Below are 23,183 nucleotides of genomic sequence, written 5' to 3'. Positions count from 1 at the left end.
GTTCTTTGGAATTTTTCTACATCTAAGAATCCTGGGAAAAATTTACTCAAAAATATTAATGTTGTTGATGAAAAATATTTCTTGAGCAGAAAATCAACATGACTGTTGTAAATTAAGATTTGCCACCAAAAAACATAATTATATTAATATTATATAATATGAAAATGAATAACTGTTTGTTTGCCTTTTACGTGCATGTCAGATATATTTGATTTATTTTAACATTTGTCAGGATCTGTGAGACTACCTCTAGACTTGTTTAACTTTAACGAAGTAAAAGTAATGCTGGTCACCTGTTGCTCATAGGTTTCCGCTGTGTCGGTCAGTCCCTGTTCTTTGTGTTTTTGTATTTATTTTTTTATTTTGTAAAGTGATACCCGATGCTTTCGGGTCCAGTCTGCACTGCAGCCCCAGGGCTGATCCAGGGTCAGGCAAGGGGTCAGCAACATAATAAGTCACACCAGACTTTGGGCAGCTTGCACTGATGTGCCTGCACCCCCACTGGAGCCAGCCTGCGCTTGAGGTGGTAGTGGGCTGGAAAGTGTTAAAAAGACGGTTGAGAAAAAGGAAAGGAAAGGAAGGGGGGAGGAAGCAGGGAGGAAGAGAAAACTGGGATTGGCTAACTGTGACTTGAGGGGGGTGTGGAGAAAAAGAGAGAGAGAGAAAGGAGGGGAGGGGGTTGTGCTTGGCGAGGCGCATATGTGATTCATTACTTTCACTGCAGAAAATGAAAAGCAGTGTCTGGCATGGGGCCTGCAGGCAGGGCGATGGGAGCCTCCACGGGAAAGAAAGAGCTGGGGTGAGGGGAAGAACAGAGGGAGGGGGAGAGAGAGAGAGAGAGAGAGAGAGAGAGAGAGAGAGAGAGAGAGAGAGAGAGAGAGAGAGGTGACTCAGTGACACACTCAGTGGTGTCAGTGTGCAAGCTGAGCCGCCAGAGAGACCACTCTGCAGCCCCTAGATGGATTTCTGCGAGGGAGATCTGATGTCTACCAGGCTCACTTTGGATAGAGCCTGACATTCCTGCATTTCCCAGGCTACTCTTGTGCCCACATCTGCACTCCGGCTCCTTATCGACTGCTCTCTGTTTACCTTTCAGATCAGGAGCTAGGAGACGGGGCTCTCGGCTTCTCCAGAAGAGGAAACTCACCAAAGACAAGCCTCTCCCCTCGGTAAGTCCTATTTACATTCCTGAGCTAGACTTCCCCTCCTCCAGGCTCTGAGGTTTTGCCTGCCCTCCCTCCCCCCCAGAACACACTCATTCACTCACTCCGCTTCCTCCCTTGCGCGCTCACCTTCCGAACAGCAGGCATTTTAAACACTCAGCTGTTGCCCTTATCGCAGTTAAACCGGCTTCAGAATTTGATGTGGCGGCGATGTCTCTGAATGCAGAAAGAAAAACTATTCATTTTCTGTAACCCAAGATATAGCGTTTTTGCCCCCTGACTAAGGATATAAAATGGATTGATGTTGAAGTGAAAATACCGCTAAACATTTCCTCTGGGATGTAATATTTTTGGTTGACAAGGTATGTCGATTTTCATTTAGATTGTTTCTGTTACTTAAGAGGTGGGTAATTTAGTTGGGGGGTGGGGTTGTACTTATGTTTCCGCAATGTACTTGCAGTATATTTATATTTACAGTAATATACTTACAGCCGCTTCAGTATATTTAATGCATAGATATGAATAATACAATATATTATTTTCAAATGCTATTTTTCCCCCAAAACAATTTCATGTATTTTTGAGAAATGCATTTAGCTTGTCATTTTGTGTGTAAACTGTTTTTACATGTCAGCAATTTCATTACTGAAAGTATAAGGGGATGTTCTCTCACAACACGTTTTTGAATTCCACTGTGCTGCTTTTCAATTGTTTTATATGTAAATATACTCTAGACAGACATCTTTGACCCCTGCACTCATGTCTCACATCTTTTGTTCATGACGCATCATTCTAAAAACTCAGCTCTCGGGTTAAAACTGTTATTTTTTTTAAATGAGTCTCTAGACTTTGCTTCTTTTTTTCCAATTCTCACTTTCCTGCATCTTGTGTTCTTTTTTTTATGAATGGTCTTTAAATATATCCCACATGGCCACAAATCTCATTCAGAAGCATTCTGCACTGTCTTCAGATTAACCAAAAAAATCTGTATCTGCTTTTTCTGTGATCCGCAACGGAGCAGCCATCCAGCATGATATGGATTCACAGTCCTGTGCTGGAGATTTATTGCCTTGTGGTGCGGATCTTAGCCCAGTCGTAATTACCCTAGAGATAGATTCACATTCGCCAGAAAGCCCTGATGTAGAGCCCAGAGCTGGATGCATTCATAATAACACAGATCGCTATCTGTCCAAACAAGAGCGTACTGAGATTTATGGTGTCAGAGACGCAGGCCCAGGCTCTCTCACTTGCACGAGCTTTGAACTCTGTTTGGCTTTACAGAGCAGTGCGTCTGCCTCTGAAGGCATGATGCCAGACCAGGAGTTCAACTGTGTTGTTAATATAGCAGTGGTGTAGTATGTGTTTGTAAGCAAAAACTATTCATATATTTACAGCTGGTATTGTACCACTTAGGACTGGTTCGATAATGATAAGCTCTGGACATTTTTACTCTGACAACAGCCTCTGTATTTCATCTGATACACGTGACCTGATGCTTGCTGTGATTTCTGCATCTGCGCTCTCAATATTTAAACACATGAACACATTAACTTGCTTTGAGTCATTTTACAAGCTTTTCACCATTTACACTGAAAATAAAACTAAAAAGATCTTTATGACAAATTGTCAAAATAAAAGTTTGGTTTAAAGGTCCCATTCTTCGCGTGTTTTTAAAGCTTTGATTATGTTTACAGTGTGCAATATAACATGAGTTCATGTTTCGCGTGTAAAAAAACACAGTATTTTTCACACAATTTACTTATCTGTACAGCGCTGTTTCCTCTGTCCTAAAAAACGGCCTGATGATTTCCTTGTTCTATGAAGTCCCTCCTTCTCAAATACGTAACGAGTTCTGATTGGGCCAGCGCTTCCCGTGTTGTGATTGGACAGCAGCTTAGCGCACTTTGCCCGGAAAAGTCCCGCCTCTTACTATAACGGGGAGATGCAAACGCTGAATGCGTGCTCTTCTCCACGTGGGAGAGCAACAAGACCACGCCCCCTTTTTTGTGTGTTCTTGTGGGCGGAGGGTTAGTCAACAAACGGTTCTAGTGACGTCATTACATCCCTGCACTTCCTGCTGTAGTCCAAACTGGCCGTTCGCTGTAGGCTTTGAAAGGGAACTTCTGTTAAATAAAATATCTGGCTTGGCATTGAACTTTGAGCTTTATAATTTTACAGGTATTATTTATGCTCTAACAGCAACATTACACACTAACTAAAGTTTGAAAGATGGAATCGCGAAGAACGGGACCTTTAACTTAGAGAAATTATGACAGTAATAAATTATTACTATATACTAAATTTACTTCTCAAAGTATATTTCTTAGGAATAGCATACAAACAATATGTTTATTCATTCATGTTTTCAATTTATACAGTTCTGTTGAGCTACATCTTTTTTTGACAAAACATTAAAATGCTGTGTTTTGTTGTTTTATTTTAAGTTGATTACATTTTAAAAGCTTGATTAAAATGTTCAAGTTGAATATTAATTTGTATTATCTCATAAAAAATAAATAAAAAGGCCCTTAATTAAATAAACAGTGTAAATTAATTGTAAACAAACTAGTTTGCATGATTACATTCTGGAGACGGAAGGATTACTGGTTTCAAGACAAAACCACGATAAAATGTAATGATGGTTATTAATATAGGTTAAAATTGAATTACCATTAAAACCATGTTTGATTATCACGATTTTGAAAACTCTCAGTAAATCCTGTCCAGTCAGCATCAGTCTGGTGCAGACGCATTGCGCAACGTTGTTGTTTGAATGAAAAGAAAGGGCAGTTAGCCTGGTCCTTCCAGACTCCTGTACATTTCATTTGTACAGAGTCTGGCCACTCTCCATTGACAAGTGTTAATTTCCTTTAAGGCGGGCACTCTGTTAAAGTTTAAAACTATTAGGTCTGCCCAGAGCCACTCTGGATCTTCTATAACCAATCGCTAACATTTGGTCGTGATGCATGTCATCTTAAACCGAGCGCACGACATCAACGTGATCGCTCTCAGCCACTCCCACTGTTCGCTGATTGGACCAGTTAAAATTTGACCAGAGAATATACCACAATCCCAGACAGAGTACTGAAGGAAAATTAAAATTAGGCGGAAGTACGTAGGAGGGCAGAGCCTGGCTAGAAGGCAGTGACAACACTGGGAAATAATTGGACACGGTTTTTATTTTTATTTTTATCTCACTCGCTTGAAATTGATGTGACGCTTTCGTGAAGAAAAGTTCCCAGCAAGTGGCTTTGAGCCAAAGATGAACAAACAAGTTCAAATAAGACTATTAAGGGTGACTTCTAAGAGATAATAATGTATATTCATTGTACAGTTATTACATAGATTTAATTGAGATTAATGTTTTAAATCTTAGCTGTTACCTGTTTATAAATCCATTTTGTACAGCGTACAAAACAATTGTCCAGACAATGATCAAGATGATCAAAAGAAGTTATAGTAATTATAATAGTAATAACTATAGTAGTTTTAATAGTAAAGTCCTCTGATTTCATTTTCAATACAAACAAAAACAAAGATGCAAGTTGCATAAGAATGAAAAGAAAGAGTGTCTGTTGTGATACGTAGATGTGCGCTTTTATAATGCGTTGCTATTGACGACGGCCATTATAAGGAAGGAAATCCCACAGAGTAGAATCTTGCTTAAATTGCATAGAGCTGCTTGTTTATTTGTTGTTTCTTGATTTTCAGATATAAAACTTGTTCAAATGTTCTTTTTGAACACTTTCATTTAATTTTAAAGGGGGGGTGAAACACTCAGTTTCAGTCAATCTCATGTCAATCTTGAGTACCTATAGAGTAGTATTGCATCCTTCATATCTCCGAAAAGTCTTTAGTTTTATCATATTTATAAAAGAAATATGGGCTGTACCGAGTCTTTCCGGAAAAAAACGAGCGCCTGGAGGCGTATCGTGTGGGCGGAGCTAAAGAATCACAAGCGCGCAAAGCGGTGACGTCCTCAAGCGTGGAGAAACCCATCTATCTCAGCTAATACAGATAATGATCCAGAATCAGATCTGAAGCTGAAATAAACTGAACAGGAGAAACGGCAACATCAGGACGTCCGTCTCTGTGGTATGTAAGTTACTGTATTTAATGGCCTCTCCACATTTCTGTGTCTTTACTCGCAGTGTATGAGGACATGATTCGGTTTATGGACTATTGTATGCGACTAGACCTTAGAAGTAGCAAGCAGAACGGTTTTGCACGTCAGACTAGTGTAACGTTATACAGAACAACAATGGAGTAACCGTTAGCGCATTTGAATGACGAAGCACGCGATCGTATCGTTTACTGATGTTTACTCATGCGACGGTAGCCAACAGCAGAGACATTTGAAGTTGATTTACTCACCGGCAGCTTCCAAAGCAGGACCGCTCTGTCAAAAACACACTTCTTTGGTATGATTTGGTGAAGTCCTGTGACAGCAGTGACCGTGGAAATCCACTTTGCGACGCGACTGAAGCGATGCCTTGAAGCTTCCCGTCATTTCTGCGTTCAAATCGGTTCAAATGCAGCGCTGCCTTCCCGGGGCGCGACATAAGTGTTCACGGAGGACTGGATCTGCACCTGAGAGACTGTTTACAGCGTGCATTTCCTCTCTCTCCCTCTAGTTACGCGCGCGCGCACCCTTCCGGGAGAAGAGCCCGTACAGCCCATACAAGGACCTTCCGCTCTATTTAACGTCAATTAGACCCATACTCGAAAAAAACTCGCCGAAACTTGTGAGAAACCGGAAGGAGTATTTTTAACACAGAAATACTCCATCAAACGTCCAACATTAGTTTTTGAAACTTTGTCTATGTTTAGGATGGGAATCCAAGTCTTTAAAGGTGTAAAAAGCTCAGTATGCATGAAACAGCATTTCACCCCCCCTTTAACAAAACCGTGATGGCAACACTCGTGCAGTTCTAACAAATATGTGGAAAGCATTTCCTTCCCTGTTAATGGTAAATAAATGATACTGTGATAAATATCAATAAAAGCGGTGTGATCATATTTTTGGTCATGTCACCCAGCCCTAGTACCATTGTGATGCTTAGCTTACCTGCTCTAACATTAATTTACATTTTAAATTCTCATTGAGACAAATTTAGCTGTTTGATAAACCTGTGTGTGCAAACATCTTACTTGCTTTCTATTTTTGACTTTTAGGTCTCCGTTAAGCGGGCTTCATATCCGGTATGACTCATCAGGACCGTTGGTTCCAGGGCTCGGCTCTGGTTCAGATACGCTGCCCCCTGTGGCTACCAGCATTGACCAGCTGCTGGAACGCCAATGGAATGAAGGACAGCAGTTCCTCCTACAACAGGGCTCACAAGGAGATGGTGAGGGGATGATTTACACTCATATGATGATGCATGTTGCTTCTGTGTACAGTACTAAACCTCAACACTCACTCAGTTGTTTGGCTGTCTTGATGCCACTGTGTTGGTCTTGCTGTGGATGTTGTTAAGCCATAGGATCCAGTTAAACCAGCTTAAGTATTAAACTTTTCACAACTCATCCCTCACCAGACATGAATAGTATCTGAAAAGATATGGCTTGTTGAGAAGGAAAGTGCTTTTTAAAGTGAAACAACTTACGATTTTCAACAGCCACCCAGAAAAACTTAGTACCTGCATAGCAACATGCTAAAACTCACTCAGAACAGCTTAGTAACCATATAGCAACGCCCTGGACACCCACTTACTACACACTGGCTGTTGCATGTAAAAATCAATGAATTCCTGTTGTCCTATTTTCACATTCTAGCTGAGAGGGTTTATAGTACAGATATAAAAACGCATTTTAAATTAATATCTCATTAGTACGCTAAAAGCCTTTATTAATTATGGTCATTCGACGTTGGCTCGTCTCATGAAAATTGTTGCTTTTATATTCAGTATAATTCGTCCCTTTTAATCTCAGGATGCATAATGAAAAATTTGGGTCTATTGCTTTCATTCAAAATATTTTATTTAAAGCAAGAATTACTTAAGTTATGGTGTTTTACTGCACGTCAGTTAAATAATATGCCTGTCGAAGCCTGTAATTACATTCATCCTCATAAAGTGAGCAATTAATTTATTGGTGAAACCACAATAATTGAGCTTCATTACCTGTCCGTTTTGTCTTTGTACCCTGTGTAGTTTCAAGTATTGTTTACAAGGAGGTAGTAGTGAATCTCTCAGTTGCAGCAGGTCGGTTTGTAGTGTCAGGGTTGTGTGAATGAACAGCAGCTGTTTCTGTTATGATAGAGGCTCCTCTGACGACGGGGGAAGTCTGACAAACGCATGGAGATGCCTGCACAGGAAGCAGTTAGGCGGTTGTGTTTCTGTTTGCCGCTGATATGGGACCAGTTCTGTGGTTTTGCTGACAGTGCATCTGGTTTGCATTTAGCGTGGGGTTGCGGGCCCCTGATCAGTGCTGTGATCCTCCGCGAGTGTGCGGGAAAGAGCGGAAGTCTGTCATTGTAGTTCCCTCTGGAGGTCTTGAACCGCACTTGTGTCGATGTAGTTTTCGCGCTTGTGGTTTTGGGTTCACTGCTTCAGAAAGACTTAATGTTGATAGTTTGTAACCACTTTTATTTTGCTGTCAAATCTTGTCAAGTCGAGTCACATTTTATTTTTATACAGCACTACACATTACAGATTGTTTCAAAGCAGCTTCACTGTAATAAACAAAGGAAAATAACAATCAATGATGCACACTTCATCATATATACACACATATCGATACACACATTTGAATTCAGCACTAAAAAGATGCTTTAAGATTATTTGATGGAGATGTTTTATATGTGTGGGGTTCTGTGTCCAGTTCTAGGAATGCTAAAGTCCCTGCACCAGCTCCAGGTGGAAAACAGGCGCCTGGAGGAACAAATCCGAACTCTCACCATGAAGAAGGAACGACTGCAGCGCTTGAGCGCTCAGCTTTCTGTGCCTTTCACCCCCGCAAGCACCACGGCCACCACTGCCTCCTCTCCTCTGTACCCCAGCAACACTCACGCAGGTTAGCAGTCTCCGCTACATTGTGGGCTACCTGTACAGTTTTCACACACTCCATCTGGACCGTCACAATCTAATCCCACCCCAAACACCCCCTCCTCCCGATGCACATATTCACACATACATGCACACGAGCCCACCTTTCACCCGTCCGACCCCCTTCCTCCCCTCTGTTCTGCTCACGGAGCCTCCTCTCCCAGCTCAACTCTAGCTAATCTGGTCTCCACATTCATGTCAAGTTGCAAAATCTCTCTCTCCTCCAGACATGCTGCACAGCAAGAGCATTCAGCTAGGCAGCAGTGTTTTAACAGAGTCCTCTCAACCCTTGCCCACTCAGGTAACTTCCTCTACCCCTGCTCTGCAGATGCCATCTGCTGGGACTGAGAACCTCTTTAGTTGAGTCAAGTGTTATATTATGAATATCTGTACATAGTGAGTGTAGGGCTGGGCGGTATGACGATACATTTCATGGCGACGATGTTATAGATTTTGCTTTATTTCTTATGTCACAGTATGTAAATATATCTGCGTAGCACAATACTAAAAGTTACTGACATGTTACAGTGATAAAGAAACATGCATGAATGAGAAAATTGTTAATAAGCCCAAAAGTCATAAAAATAGAACTCATTGCTGTACGAGGACTGAATCGCCTCTCAGATAGCATATGATTCCCAGTTCACTTTTCTTTCGTGGCTTATTGCATGTGAAAGGTGAAATAAACACAATTTAATTTCAACAAATGCCCATCGTGTGGAGTATTCACGTAAATAGTCAGTTATGTCTTAAGTGGGGGAAAAACTGTCAGTATGATAGATCCATGCTTGGGGTCTTAATGTGACAACAGCCTAATATACCTGCTGCTGTCGGTGTCATTACTCTAAATCAAACAACAAAAGACTCACTCAATTCTCTTGGCCAAATAACTTTTGTAGCTTAAATAAGAACTATATATAGTTATGGTTATGCTGTTTTAATTTTTACATTTATTCAATTTACTCTGTACCAATACCACTCAAATTTCATGGTTCTTGGTACCATTTTCGGTTGCTTTTTAACAATTTTGTTTCAATAAACATTTGTTCATTTTTTAATACTACTTATAAGCAAACCCATAAAAAAAAATATCATATAGCCTTCAAATATTGTTCAGTTAAACAGTGCATTAAAAAAAATCATTACAAAAGTAAATTTTTAATGAAATGAAAAACAAAGAAACACATTACAAGTAACCGAACAAGTGGCAGGTCTATTGCCCTTATGTTAGATTTTTTTTTTTTTCCTGTCCATTGTTAAACATCACCGTTTCAGATTCATTCCCTCATTTTAATACGGTTGTCACTCTCCAAACTTTGCAGTTGTGTACTTAACAGAATGAAAAATAACACTTTTATTCAAATTATGAATGGGTTATATCAGAAAAGCGATCAAAGAGTGCTGCCTTTTTAATCAATAAAGCTGCTATCACTTTAGTTCAGCTGCAGTGCAGGCTCACTGAATGAAAACTCATGTTATAATAAAAATTGTCATTATACTTATCGTCGATATACTTTGTTGGCTATAACGAAATGATTTGCGAGCATGTAGAGCTGACACTGAACAAACTCTTATTGACTAACTTGCCATTGCGTTCACATGCTCAACAATTGTGATTGGCTAAAATGCTCAACGCTGCAAAAACACATTGTAAAAAGAAACCTTTGATGCCCTTCAGGGAGCCCTGGTACTGCAGAAAGGCTGGTACGGTTACATTTTAAAAATGTATATATCGACTTAGCGGTGCTTTTGGCAACCCTAATAATTAATGTTAAATAAACCTAATGTACCTGAAAGCGTAATTTATTTTGTCTGTTTGTCCTATTTTTGTAATTTGCTTTTGTTCTTATTTTAAATTGCTAAAAAAAAATATCTATGAAGTTATCGTGAAAATGTCATTTCTCATAAAGCAAAATAGGGTTTTGGTCATATCGCCCACCCCTAGTCGAGTGTTTCAGTGATGTGATGGTGTAGTACGTAGTTACATCGTAAAGTTTTCAGATAATTGGTGGCTGTGTGATATTTAAGTGATTTGCAGCTACCTGTAATTTCAAATGTAATTCGTATGATGATACATCTATTTGGTTGGACAGGTACAGGAGGCGCCTCTCACGTTGACCTCTCTTTTCTCTCTCTCTCTCATGCTCTTGTGCTTTCTCTATTCTTTCTTTACCTTTCAGGATCCCCTGTCTGGTGGCCATAGTAGCGGAAGTAGCACGTCCTCTCTCTCCACCCCTCCTTCTGCGGCCCACAGTCCCCCCCAGCAGCAGGTGAATGGAGTCGGCATGGCCGGGGTGGCCACCCAGCCTGGCAATGCCAACTCGTCCCTGCCTGCCATAGGGGTGACTGGCCTGATGGGCGCTCTGCAAGGTAACCACTTGGCCATGAGTGGCATCGTGGGTGCCCTCAACGGAGTGATCCAGACCTCCCCCAGCCTGGCCCAGAACAGCAGCCCCATGACCCATCCCTCAGCAGCTACCAGCGCATCCCTGCCCATGTCAAACAGTCTCAGTAACAGGTACAAATTGGCACTCATCATCTTAGATTTTGTTAATTATATATCTGATTAATTTGGGTTTTATTTAAAGTGGGAGGCATTAGTTGAGGATCCGTATTTCAGGGTCATGATAACATGTTCTGGATTAGTGATGAACTGGCGGCTGATACTAATGTGCGAATCTCATGGAAATATTAAATTAATCAAAATAAATGCACACGGCTCACCAAGGCATTTATTTAATCAAACATATAGTAAAAATTATATTATTGCAATTTAAAATAACGTTCTATTCTAATATTTTAATGTCTCTTATTCCAGTTTCACATGATCCTTCAGAAATCATTTCAGTGTAATATATTGATTTGGTGCTCAAGAAGCATTTTTTTAATTATTTTTTATTATTATTTTATTATTTTTATTTATTATGTTTTCAAAAGCTGTACTGCTTAATTTTTTTAAATAGAAAGTTCCATTTTTTAATATTTTTGGGGTTTATTTATACATTGCATTTGAATATTTTGTTGTTGTTGTTCTTTTATTTTGGGGTGAATTGTGACTTTGATATATTTATGAGATTCATCCATATAGTTTTGCACTGTGATGCATTCATATTTGCTTAATTTCTTCACATATTTTCTGCTTCCCGATTTCTCTTTTGCTTGTGCTTTTTGGAACGCAGCAGCATGACCACTGTGAAAACCAGGTGAGGATTGGCTTGCTTTGTCCTTTTTTCCCCCACACTTGCTCACTTTGATCTTATCTTACGCCTATGTTCTTGCGTGTACATAAACAGCTCTCCTATCCATTAGTTATCATTACAGTGTTCTTACTTTAGTATACAGAAAGCATTCCCCCGGTTTCACAGACAAGACTTAAGCTAGTCTTAGACTAAAATGCATGTTTGAGCTGTTGCAATTTGCACTGTCATTGTTTTGTCTCAAGATACACACCAGAAATGTTTTTTTCTAGGGTATTTATAAAAGCTACTTAAATGCTACTTTAAGTCCTAATCCTGGCTTAATCTAAACCCTGTCTGTGAAACCAGGCTGTTGTATTTTCATTTATATGTAATTCTTTTGTCTGGCCATTGCCAAGATGTTTTTGAAATGTTAAACATTTAGTTTTCTAATGGGGGCTTATGCACTTGTGTTTGCAGTGCGGCAAGGCTCTTCACTGAACAGCACAGGCAGATGCTCCTCCATCAGCACTCATTGCAGCAGCTTTTCAACTCCCAGCAGGTCACACCGGTAAGAGGAGCACCTACACACTCTCCAGCACACGTCCACAGAATATAGCGTCTGTTTGAGCATTCACAGTTCTTCATGTCACTTTCATACATCAGGATAGCCCACATTGCATCTTATTATGGACGCGATCCATCGCATCCTGTCTGACCCTATATGTGATATAATGTAAGATTGAGGGGCAGATGAATCCGAAATCATGCATAATTCCAAGAACAAAAATAGAATTATACATTTTTACATACCAAACACCATGTCGGTTAACCCGTTTTTTATGAGCCTCCCTAATGGGTAAATAAAAGTGTTTATTTTTGCATCCTGACAGCTTGTAAAAACAACTTGGAATTGCAATTTTGAGGAAACTCTTGCCCCTTTTCTGTGCAATATGCATCAGAGCTTCCGTGGGCAGTCTGTGGGTGTGCCGTCTTCGTCTAGACATCTCATCATACTCTGTTTGTCTGTGTGTTTAGGAACAGCAGCAGGTTCTGCTCTATCAGTTAATGCAACAACAACAACAGCAGCAGCAACAACAGCAACAGCAGCAGAATGACATACAGATGCAGCAGCTGCCAATCAACAGCCTCCTGCCCGGCATGCAGCCAGCCGTCTCCACAAACCCCTTCCTCGCCATGCACAACGACAACAACACTCCTAAAACTGGAGTTAGTACTGCAACTATCAAACAGACAAAAGTATTGACATTATATGGATTCATTTTTTAAATATTAAATATATTGTATTACACTTTTTATTGAAAGTATGTGCGCTTGTTTTATTCAGAGACTGGGGGAGAAGGCTGTGTCTGTGACAGGACAGGAGAAGACCTGATGCTGAAAACAACATTTTGGAGGAGTTCTGCCTCATAGATCCCTCTCCTCTGCCCACCCCAAGAGGCTTGCAATCTGAGCAGCAAGACCAGAGCGTTTACCCACCGCACGAAACCCTCACCAGCACCAGCCTTGATTTGTACACACGCACACACACACTTGCCAGTTTGATGCCCATCTGGCGAACAACATGCTGCACTGAGTTTGAGTAAATCACTTGCTGTAAACTTACTGGGTCCCACGGGGGCCAAATGACAGGCTCGCACACACGTGCACAGTGTGCTGAAAATGACACGCTGGTGCGAGTCTCTGGGTGGAAAGTGTAGACCGATGGTGACTGAAGGATGGAGACGCTTCTGGAACAGTTTCTGCTCACCGTCGTTACCTCTCGGTACCCCTTTAACAAGGAACGTGTGACGATAATCTCAATAAAAGCCCTGTCGTATTTGTCCGTCTGTGTATTTAAAGGCATCAAAAGCTGAGTCGATCGGACATTTGTGCACCATGAAGGCCTTCTCTGCATCCCGATCTTGAGCTTCCCCTGTGAGGAGGCGTCCCAAAGGTCCACGAACTGTCTCACTGATCCTGCTGCACTCTTTGAAGAGCAACTACCTCTCAAGCCAGGACACAGACCAGGCCCTGAACCCAAGTGCCTGGCCCCATCTCCAAGCTCTCAGCGAGGGGCCGCGTGCTGGAGACGCTGCCAGTCTCTTCCCTCCCCCACCCTTTCCCCCCCAGAGTCGATCTGTTTTTGTGAAATTAATTAATACCAATCGGCGTCACTCAGGCAATACCAGTTCAGAGAGTCGCATATCTCTGCCTGTACAGTGATTACACTGAAGAAAAAAAAAACTGATTTCGAATGTTTGTGCTGCATTGATCATTTTTGAAGCCACCTTTCTATTGTTCTTTTCTATTTATTTGCGTTGGTTGCGGGTTGGGCGCAAGGTAATATATTTTAACGCTCAACTCGCAAAATGTTTTTATACTACTGTACAACATTCTCAGCTCTTTTGATGAACATGTCTGGTGTTTGAAGTTCTAAGAAAAGAAAAAGCCTACTTGATAATTTTGTGGTCTTGTAAATACGCCTGTTTTCCACTTTTCCTTTTGTTGCTATGTAAATCAACAGATGCATATTGGATTAAGAATAAGCTGTCAGAATAAATAAGATTTAGTTTAGCACACCTTTACCTCTTTTCTGTTGTAAATACATATTTGTGATTCACTTAGTGGTGTGAAGGACTGTTTTAAAGCACTGTTGGTGTGTTCAGATCTTTCAACAGGCTTTTCACAAGACTGGTGACTGAATAAAGTGTATTAATTTATTTTTGTATGTGCAGGGACTTCTTTTTCTTTTTTTGCACCGTTTTGTTGATGTGGTTTTATACGTTATAGATGTGGTATGTCCACGTTCTCATGTATCTGTACAGAAATTATGCAAAGTCTCTAAAGTTTGTATTTAAAACATCAAAAGTGAAACCACACGAGTCCTGCTTCATATGAAAGAAAACACTGAGATTGGTAGTGTTGCGCTTTTTTCAGTGATAAATTAAAATCTGTTTATAACAATTCCATCTTGCTGTGCCTTTTTTACTTAACAGTTTGTTGTTTAGCAATTCAAACGGATGGATAATTCTTTTTCTACTGAACTTTAGTATGCATAAAAATCCAAATTGCGCCAGAATAGAGACTTGCAAACTGCTTTTCATTAAAAGTATGACTCATTCATAATACAGCCTCATGACAAGTATTCCAATTACAGAGTTCTCCAGTTAAAAGTGCAAACTGCTTTTAGATTATAATTACAATTTCTTTACACAATTTAAAGGGATAGTTCACCCAAATAATGTCCTCATTTACTCACCCTCATGTTTGTGTTCTTTCTTGTTGATAACAAAACCATTTCGGTTCCCATTGACTTCCATTGTATTTTTGTCCATACAATGGAAGTCAATGGGAACCGAAACTGATTGTCAGCATTCTTCAAAATATCTTCTTTTGTGTTTCACAGAAGATAAGTTTGGCACAACATGTGGGTGAGTAAATGACAGAATTTATATTTTTGGGTGAACTATCACCCTTAACTACAATAGTATGATCGCACAGCCCAGATGGAGTCGCCACACTCTGTGAAATGATGTAATTCATATCCATTTATCTTATCTATATCAATGTCAATGCATCAGCCACATGCTTTATTTCTTCTATCCGTGCATGAGCAGGGAGACGTAGACACTGAACTCTGTCATCCCCCCCCATTCTACTCTCAAGGACCCCCATATTTCTGCAGTCTGTCCTTGTGTTTGCTATTTGGTGAGTGGAACCCATTTCTCAGCATGACCCCCAGGGACCTGCCCACTGTCCCTGGCCGGCTCGGAGCGCTCCTGCTGTGGGAACAGCAGGCCCCTCTCTCCCCTCAGCTTCATCAAGCTGTCCACACTACTGACCACCCACTGACCCCTGACCCCTCCACCCTATCCTGATGCGCTCAAAGCGGCACGCACACAATGGAGCCAGTGACAGCATTCACGCATCTGAAAAATCTTCGCTTTATTTTAATCAGATGAAAGCGTTCTTGGAAATTTGTAAAATGTCACATTCTGTGGGGCGCCGCCTCGCCTTTCCCATGATTAAATAAGGAACTCTTTTATTAACTACGATTTAAAATAAGCCTCTAATAATATTTTTATTCCAATTCGCACGGCAGTGATGGATCCAATATTTAGTCCTTTCCCATCCAGTTAGTGATGCCTTTGTGTAAATGCCCTCTCAGAGAGCAGATGGGGTAATAGGAGGACGAGGGCATAGAGCTGCTAAAGCCCTGTCGCTCACTCCCTCTCCACCAGGTGCACTGGAGGGGGTGATTCAGATAGAAAAACCCACCAAAGATCCTTAGGGACGATTCATTTTCACCCCTGCTGCCTGTAAGGAATGGATTCGGCTTACAGGTAGGTAACAAAAGCTGCTAACTGACAGAGCTGGAGGGGAGGTGACTGATTTATGGTCCTTTCCTTTCTCGTTCTCGCCAGAACTGTAACTGAATGACCATGTCAAATTGAAATTGTATTATGCGACCACAATAAAAATGTGTTATGAGTTCTGACCTGCTAATTAATTGGGTAACACTTTATTTTACAGTGTCCTTGTTACATGTGCTACATGTATTTAACATAGTAACCTAATAGCAGTAAATTATGCATAATTGCATGGAACTAACCCTCAACCAAACCATAGCCCTATAGTAAGAACATGTCGTTAATTAATATTACTCTTACTTAAATATATAATTACACTGTAATAATGACACCTTAAAATAAAGTGTAACCATTAATTAAAGAGCTAATAAAGACGGTCTGTCTTTAAACGTGTGTGAAGGGCAGAGACAGGTTTGCACAGATATCTGAGGAGCAGACTTTTGTAAATCTTTGCTTTAGTTCACTCTTTGTTTATTTTCCCAATCCATCCTCTTCCTGTGCACACCTGTACTGAAATGTTAATGCTATTTAACGTTATTATAAATTATTCTGAATAATTGTAGTATATACATTCATACTTATTTCATAATCATACAATCCTTTTCAGTCTGTTTAGTGTAGTGTTTAAAATAATGCTGTCAAATGATTAATCACATCTTTAATAAAAAAAATAGTTTGTATATATGTGTATAATCATTAGCCCAATTTAAACACACAGGTTTATATTTATTTGTGTGTGTGTGTATATATATATATATATATATATATATATATATATATATATATATATATATATATATATAAATCTTACATGTGTGTGTATTTATATATACAATTATACACAGTAGGCTATAATTATACAATTATATAAAATTATAACAATTATACACAGTACACACACATTTTGCAAACAAACTTTTATTTTGGATCGCGATTAATCGTTTGACAGCTCTAGCTTGATTTAGTTACCTTTATGAAGTTAGCCTAATAAAAAGACAAAGAACTCCTTAGGAAAAAAATTAAGGTGTAAATACAACAATGATATTAATCATTATTATTATTATTTCTTTTTTTTTTCTTTCTATGCAATGGGATTTTTCTTTTTGGTTCTGAATAGGCCCAATCAAACATCCTTCCAGATGATTCTGAACCACTGAGAGCACTGCCTTGTTGTATTACCGCTATTAAATCAAACAAATTAGCAAATATCTTCCCACTGCTCTCGTGAACAGCATCTAATGCACTGTTCATTTCTTTCTTTCTTTCTTTCTTTCTTTCTTTCTTTCTTTCTTTCTTTCTTTCTCTCTTTCTTTCTTTCTTTCTTTCTTTCTTTCTTTCTTTCTTTCTTTCTTTCTTTCTTTCTTTCTTTCTTTCTTTCTTTCCCCTCCCACCTTTATTTCTCCTCCCCGTTTCGGTCATGCTGATGATTTCCAGCTGCTCAGGCACCATTCTGTTACATCTGCTTCTGCTTTAGTAATTAATAGCTCACTTTCCTCTCCCAGTCAGATTCGGAGACTGATCCACACCCCCCTCCACCTCCAGCCTCTCACATACACTCGTCTCTCTCCTGCCTTATCAGAGCTGTCAGTCATGTCCAGGCTGTTTAAACATGCCACTGCCGCCACCCCGCCTCCTCTTGCTTTCTTTCTCACATGCTCTCTATTTTTTTTTCTCCACCGCTTGCTTTCTCTCCAACTTTCTTTCTCTGTCTTTCTCTCTTCCTTGTTGTATGCTCTATCTTTCTTCACTTCTTAGCTGCACCCCTCCTCCTTCTCCTCTGGGTTTATTCATTCACATCTTGGGAGTTTGGACACACCCCCTCTTCAGTCCCATCCCCCTTGTTTCCAGCTGAACTCCTGTCCAACATCAACGGTTTCAATCAGTCTGCCAGAGGCCTATGGGGACACCGGCCCTTGCTCTCCTGGGTAGCCAATAAAGGGCCACTTCTGTCCGTTTGGGTGCCTGAACAAAACAAAACAAAAACAAAATAATAATAATAATATATAATAATAATATAAAAATATATATATTTTTATTTAATATATTTTAATATATATATATATATATATATATATATATATATATATATATATATATATATATATATATATATATATATATATTATTATTATTATTATTATTATTATTGACTGAAATTTGTGGCTAAATAAATAATGCATCCTACGTATTTTCGGTATTTAAATAAACATTAATTAATATAGTGGGATTATTAGCTTAAGATATTTTTTTTAAATTAATTTTCTAACAAGTAAGCTTGTTTATTTGACTTGGCAGATTTCAAACCGCCAAAGCACTCATTAATCAAGATTTTTTTTTTTTTATGTGTGCATAATAGTGGTATAAATCAAAAAGGATAAATATTATTTTTCTAGTGTTACTAAAAATATTGTGGTTTCAGTGTTTTTAAAAAAGTACATACCGTAATATATTGTAATTTATTACATAGCAATTCTTAAAGGAGAAAAATCTTTATTTAATAAAAAAAAATATATTTTCAAAATATCTTTACAATGTTACTGAAAAATGTAGTTACATTTGCTTTAGTGTTTGTGAATCGTATAAACCATAATATTATAGAAACAAATTATAGGCAATTTATTAAATCACAAAGCTTTGATTCATAAATCATTTTCAAATAATTGATTATTTCCAGTAAATAATTTCCAGAAAATCATCTATCAGGCTTTACAGTTGCTCACATTCTGAATTGCTCCTGCACAGTTGCGTTTACCGAGATCCTGTGAGTTTCGGGCTCTTCCGCCGGCTCGAGGGGCCCCATCTTACACTCTCCACCTCCCCTCTGTCCTTACAGTATGTGTCCTCCCCCGCCATTGAGGGAGATTAGCGGGGCTGGGTACAGGGACTACAGTCCTGGGCCTCCCCCAAACTCATCACTGCCTCCCTCCTATGGCTCCTGCGATGGACCCCCACAGGTTTCACTCCTGTTGGATAATGGTCCCAGTGTGGCCCGGTGGGACTCAGACACATCTTTCTTCATACGCAGACAAGCTTATTCTTCTTCCGAAGTAACGCCACCCCCCACCCCTAAACGGACGGGACCAAGAAATACACGCTAAGAAGTTTAGAGTAACTGATGAGAATCAATCCTGCAGTAGACATGGCAGCTTATTTGTTCTCATGTAGCAAGGGCCAGACAGGCGAAGGAACATTTTTCCAGTGTGTCTAAACAATGTTGTTAGACATTTAATTTCAGTGTCTTTTTGCGCTGTCTCAAACTCTTAAATAATACTCAGTAACACTTTATTTTACAGTGTCATTGTAACACTTACATGCAGTAGCGATAGTAATACTGTAATAATGTAACTAACCCTACAGCAAGCCCTAATCATAGCCCTAACCCTATAGTTAGAACATGTATAGTTCATTAATATTACTCAGTATTTAAATGTATAATTACAGTGTAACTCAATAATCTAACATTCCCATGTTTAAGTGTGTGTGTGTGTGTGTGTGTGTGTGTGTGTGTGTGTGTGTGTGTGTGTGTGTGTGTGTGTGTGTGTGTGTGTGTGTGTGTGTGTGTGTGTGTGTGTGTGTGTGTGTGTGTGTGTGTGTGTGTGTGTGTGTGTGTGTGTGTGTGTGTGTGTGTGTGTGTGTGTGTGTGTGTGTGTGCTCTAATTGGTTAAACTGATAGTGTCCAGCCTAAATAATATTTTATAGTGTTTATTAAAATAAAAGTGTGTTAAAAGAACACACCAATAGCCTATATCTTAACGTATATAGAACTAACTGTTAGAAAGAAAAAGAAAAGGGTTCATTTTAAAAGTAATATTGCCCGTATACTGTAAACTGACCATTTGAATCTCCGCAGTGGTTTAGTTCCAGGCGGTTGGAGGCACAGTGAATGTGGATCGGGGGAACTGACCTCTGCATGGGGGAGAGGGGGGACTGAGCCCCTGCGTGACATTAATCTGCCCTGTCACCCTGTCTCTGGGCTCTGCACAGGAGCATACGGCACAGGAAGCATGTCCTAAATGGAAGTAAATCGCTCTAATCAATAATGTCACATATTGGCTGCATACACATAATTCCATCATATCCATAAATACACTTGTACATAAACACAAACGTGGTTCTACTCACAATCAGTTTAATTCTCCTAAATGTTCCGTCTGTCGTTGTCTGCACGCTCACATCGCGGCATACACACTCTGTCTCTGTGCTGTGCTCGTGCTCAGTAACAGCAGGCCTCTCAGCGGTGTGTGCTGATTTTCCCTGCCGCCTCTGACTGCCGCAGCCGGAGCTGAACAGCAGCGAAGAACAGGAGCTCAGCGACCGTGATATAAAGTCTCCAAAACGCACGCTTGCACACTGATAATTATCCATAAATGTAGACTATAATGACAGGATATGGACTTAACCAATAAGGTGTATAATATAGAAAATACACGTGCATTTTGTTATGCATGTTTTACAAAAGACAAATAGCTAATAGGCTGTAGCCTATATGGTTTATATTTACATGATATTTACGCGGACCATTAAAGCTCTTATAAAACAACGTAGGGACACTGTAGAAGTATTAGTAATTTTAACGGGAAAATAGGCTAATTAAAAAAATATATAGGTACAGTAAAAACGTTAAGTAGCCTAGCCTAGGCCTATCGTACACGGTAAAATGAAAGTAGAATATGCCTATTTTAAAAAGACATGTCTTGTAAAATGTTGGGAAAAGGTTTTTTTTTGTTTTGTTTTTTGTTTTTTTGTTTTTTTACAATGTTTAAATTATTGTAATTTACGGGAATTGGATGTTGCATTTTATCCTTTTCTTGCATTTTTTATTGAGTGTTATCCTGATATGTTTTGTGTTTATGTGTCTTTGCTCTGTGTTTGTTTGGTATTAGCAACAGCTGCAGTAAAGGCCAAATCTGAGGAACTTTATGTCATATGGTTTTACATTGTGCACATGAGTTATTATTTAGTAGGCTACATTTTATGGTGACACACTATTTTAATAAGCTGCTATATTAGGTTACCAATATGATTTAATGAGAGTACATTTACAGTCATTAAAGTTACAGTAATTTAACACACACACACACACACACACACACACACACACATATACGTATGCGTGTTTGAAATGCTTAGACATTAAAATTGATTTTCACAATTATATATCCCAATATCATTGAAATATATATTTTTATTTGTGTGTGTGTGTGTGTGTGTGTGTGTGTGTGTGTGTGTGTGTGTGTGTGTGTGTGTGTGTGTGTGTGTGTGTGTGTGTGTGTGTGTGTGTGTGTGTGTGTGTGTGTGTGGCCTAATGAATAACAGATTCTTTAGATGTTTTGTTTGTAAATTATAGTAACATTTAATTTAGTTTAGCTTATTCAAGTAGAAGGAAAATAAAATTAAATATATTACATTTTTAAAAATAAAATAAAAACTGTCCTTCCTTAGCACGATAAATTATAATTTCCGGCAAACATGATAAATGTGACAGACTATAGTGTTGAAACATTATGTATTAATCAGGTAAAAATAGATATCAGTTCATTATCTGAGAAGCCCCATCATAATTAATAAAAGAGTCAGAAAGGGGGTGGGTGTACTTTAAATTATTCTTATTCTCTATAATGTCCCAGAGAAGGAGTAAATTGCATATAATTTCTTGATACAAGAAGAGCTATTCATTTTGTTCTAGGTCAGGAGAGACATGCAGTGATAGGCTCACCTGCCGCAAGCTTGTTAATTATGGAAATGTGAGTTAGAATCAGCTGTCACTATTATGCTGGGGAGCCACTCTCATGGATGTGTGTGTGTGTGTGTGTGTGAGCCTGTTTATGTGGTTTATGAGGACACAAATTTGTATAACTACATGGGTATTACACTGGTATTACACTATAAATGTGGTTTATGAGGACATATCAAATGTCCTCATAATTCAAATGGCCTTAAAAACATACTAAATGATGTTTTTTTGAGAAAGTAAAAATGCAGAATGTTTCCTGTGATGGGTAGGTTTAGGGGCAGGGGCAGTGTAAGGGGATAGAAAATACAGTTTGTACAGTATAAAAACCATTACGCCTATGGAGAGTCCCTGTAAACCACATAGACCAACGTGTGTGTGTGTGTGTGTGTGTGTGTGTGTGTGTGTGTGTGTGTGTGTGTGTGTGTGTGTGTGTGTGTGTGTGTGTGTGTGTGTGTGGGCATGTTTTTGTGACATATGAGGACTCAAATGTTTATAATGACATAGGAATGACATAGGTATTATAAGGAGAGGGTGAAATATGAGGACATTGGCCATGTCCCTACTTTTTAAAATGCTTATAAATCATAGCCCGCAGGATGAGGTTTTTTTAGAAAGTAAAAATGCAGAATGTTTCCTGTGATGGGTGGGTTTAGGGGCAGGGGCAGTGTAAGGGGATAGACAATACGATTTGTACGGTATATTGGAACCATTACATACCATTGGAATTTCCCCATATGTCACAAAAACAAACGTGTGTGTGTACGTGTACTTGTCTCCACAATGTCATATAAACCTGAGATCACCTACATTGTGGGAACAAGCCAGCGGTTCCCCACAATGTAAATGGATTTATAAACATACTAAATTCTTTTTGTAACGTTTTTTTTTTTTTTTTTTTGGAAAATGTAACAACGCTGAATGTTTCCTGTGATGGGTAGGTTTAGGGGTAGGGGCAGTGTAGGGGGATAGAGGGTACAGTTTGTACAGTATAAAATCCATTGCCTATGGAAAGTCCCCACACTTCACTAAAACGCAACTGTGTGTGTGTGTGTGTGTTGGGTAAGCAGGCTCTTTCATTTTAAGCCGTGCAGTGAACATGCATGTCATGGACAGGGGCTGCTTTGGGCCACTGCACATCTCAGGAGACTTCATTAATTATTCAACCCTTTAACTCCCAGAGAGACATGCCCGTTCGCTCTATGTGGCCGGAAACCCCAGTAGAAGACCATTACAGGTTACCTTACCTACAGTATATGCAGCATAGAGATGATGCGTTGCTATGGAGCCAACGAAAGGAAGATTCGGAGAATTGAATAACGAGAACATCGGCAGGATCGACGCTTATTTTAGAGGGAACCTCGAGAGAAGTGTGTGTCGTTTAGTAGGCAATGTATGCAGAAGTAGGCCTACAGAGGTGCATGCGGGGAGGAAGGGCCTTCGTGCTGATTTTAGACGGTGGAGATAGCAGAGTTGACAGGTGAAACTTGAGTTTTCAATTTAATTCAACTTATAAATCACTAATTATTAGCCTAAATATGTCATGAAAATAAATACAATTGAAATAGCCTACATAAAAGTATAACAAATTTGCTACACGTATACGGTTCGCGCTGAACTAGCTTATTTTGAATTGCAGACCTATTCGGCGCAGACGCCATATTGATATTTTTCGTGAATTCATGAAAATATGC

The 23,183-nt window shown here is 39.4% G+C and overlaps 1 protein-coding gene and 1 long non-coding RNA gene across 5 annotated transcripts in view; one reads left to right on the top strand and one right to left on the bottom strand.

Annotated features, from left to right (window-relative positions):
- mllt10 (MLLT10 histone lysine methyltransferase DOT1L cofactor) overlaps positions 1–14,357 on the top strand; it is a 58,527-nt gene extending 44,170 nt beyond the window's left edge. For 2 of the 4 annotated variants that reach the window (XM_067435507.1, XM_067435510.1), the window contains 9 exons: positions 1,097–1,169; positions 6,339–6,511; positions 7,986–8,177; positions 8,437–8,510; positions 10,390–10,727; positions 11,389–11,412; positions 11,866–11,956; positions 12,424–12,645; positions 12,734–14,357. In XM_067435507.1, coding sequence (XP_067291608.1) covers positions 1,097–1,169; positions 6,339–6,511; positions 7,986–8,177; positions 8,437–8,510; positions 10,390–10,727; positions 11,389–11,412; positions 11,866–11,956; positions 12,424–12,645; positions 12,734–12,781 — 1,235 coding nt within the window. In that variant the 3' untranslated portion in view covers positions 12,782–14,357. The remainder of the gene's footprint in view (positions 1–1,096; positions 1,170–6,338; positions 6,512–7,985; positions 8,178–8,436; positions 8,511–10,389; positions 10,728–11,388; positions 11,413–11,865; positions 11,957–12,423; positions 12,646–12,733) is intronic. The other 2 variants (XM_067435508.1, XM_067435509.1) reach the window with 2 other exon arrangements.
- Positions 14,358–17,184: 2,827 nt separating this feature from the next.
- Positions 17,185–20,026, bottom strand: LOC137064213 (uncharacterized). Its single transcript, XR_010901526.1, has 3 exons — positions 19,881–20,026; positions 19,592–19,767; positions 17,185–17,720 (listed from the first exon to the last, which is right to left on the bottom strand). It is a non-coding gene; the product is annotated as an uncharacterized lncRNA (long non-coding RNA).
- Positions 20,027–23,183: the final 3,157 nt, after the last annotated feature.

The sequence above is a fragment of the Pseudorasbora parva genome, chromosome 24 (assembly GCF_024679245.1).
Source record: "Pseudorasbora parva isolate DD20220531a chromosome 24, ASM2467924v1, whole genome shotgun sequence".
Taxonomy (NCBI): Eukaryota; Metazoa; Chordata; class Actinopteri; order Cypriniformes; family Gobionidae; genus Pseudorasbora; species Pseudorasbora parva.
This window is presented reverse-complemented; position numbering and strand designations above follow the sequence as displayed.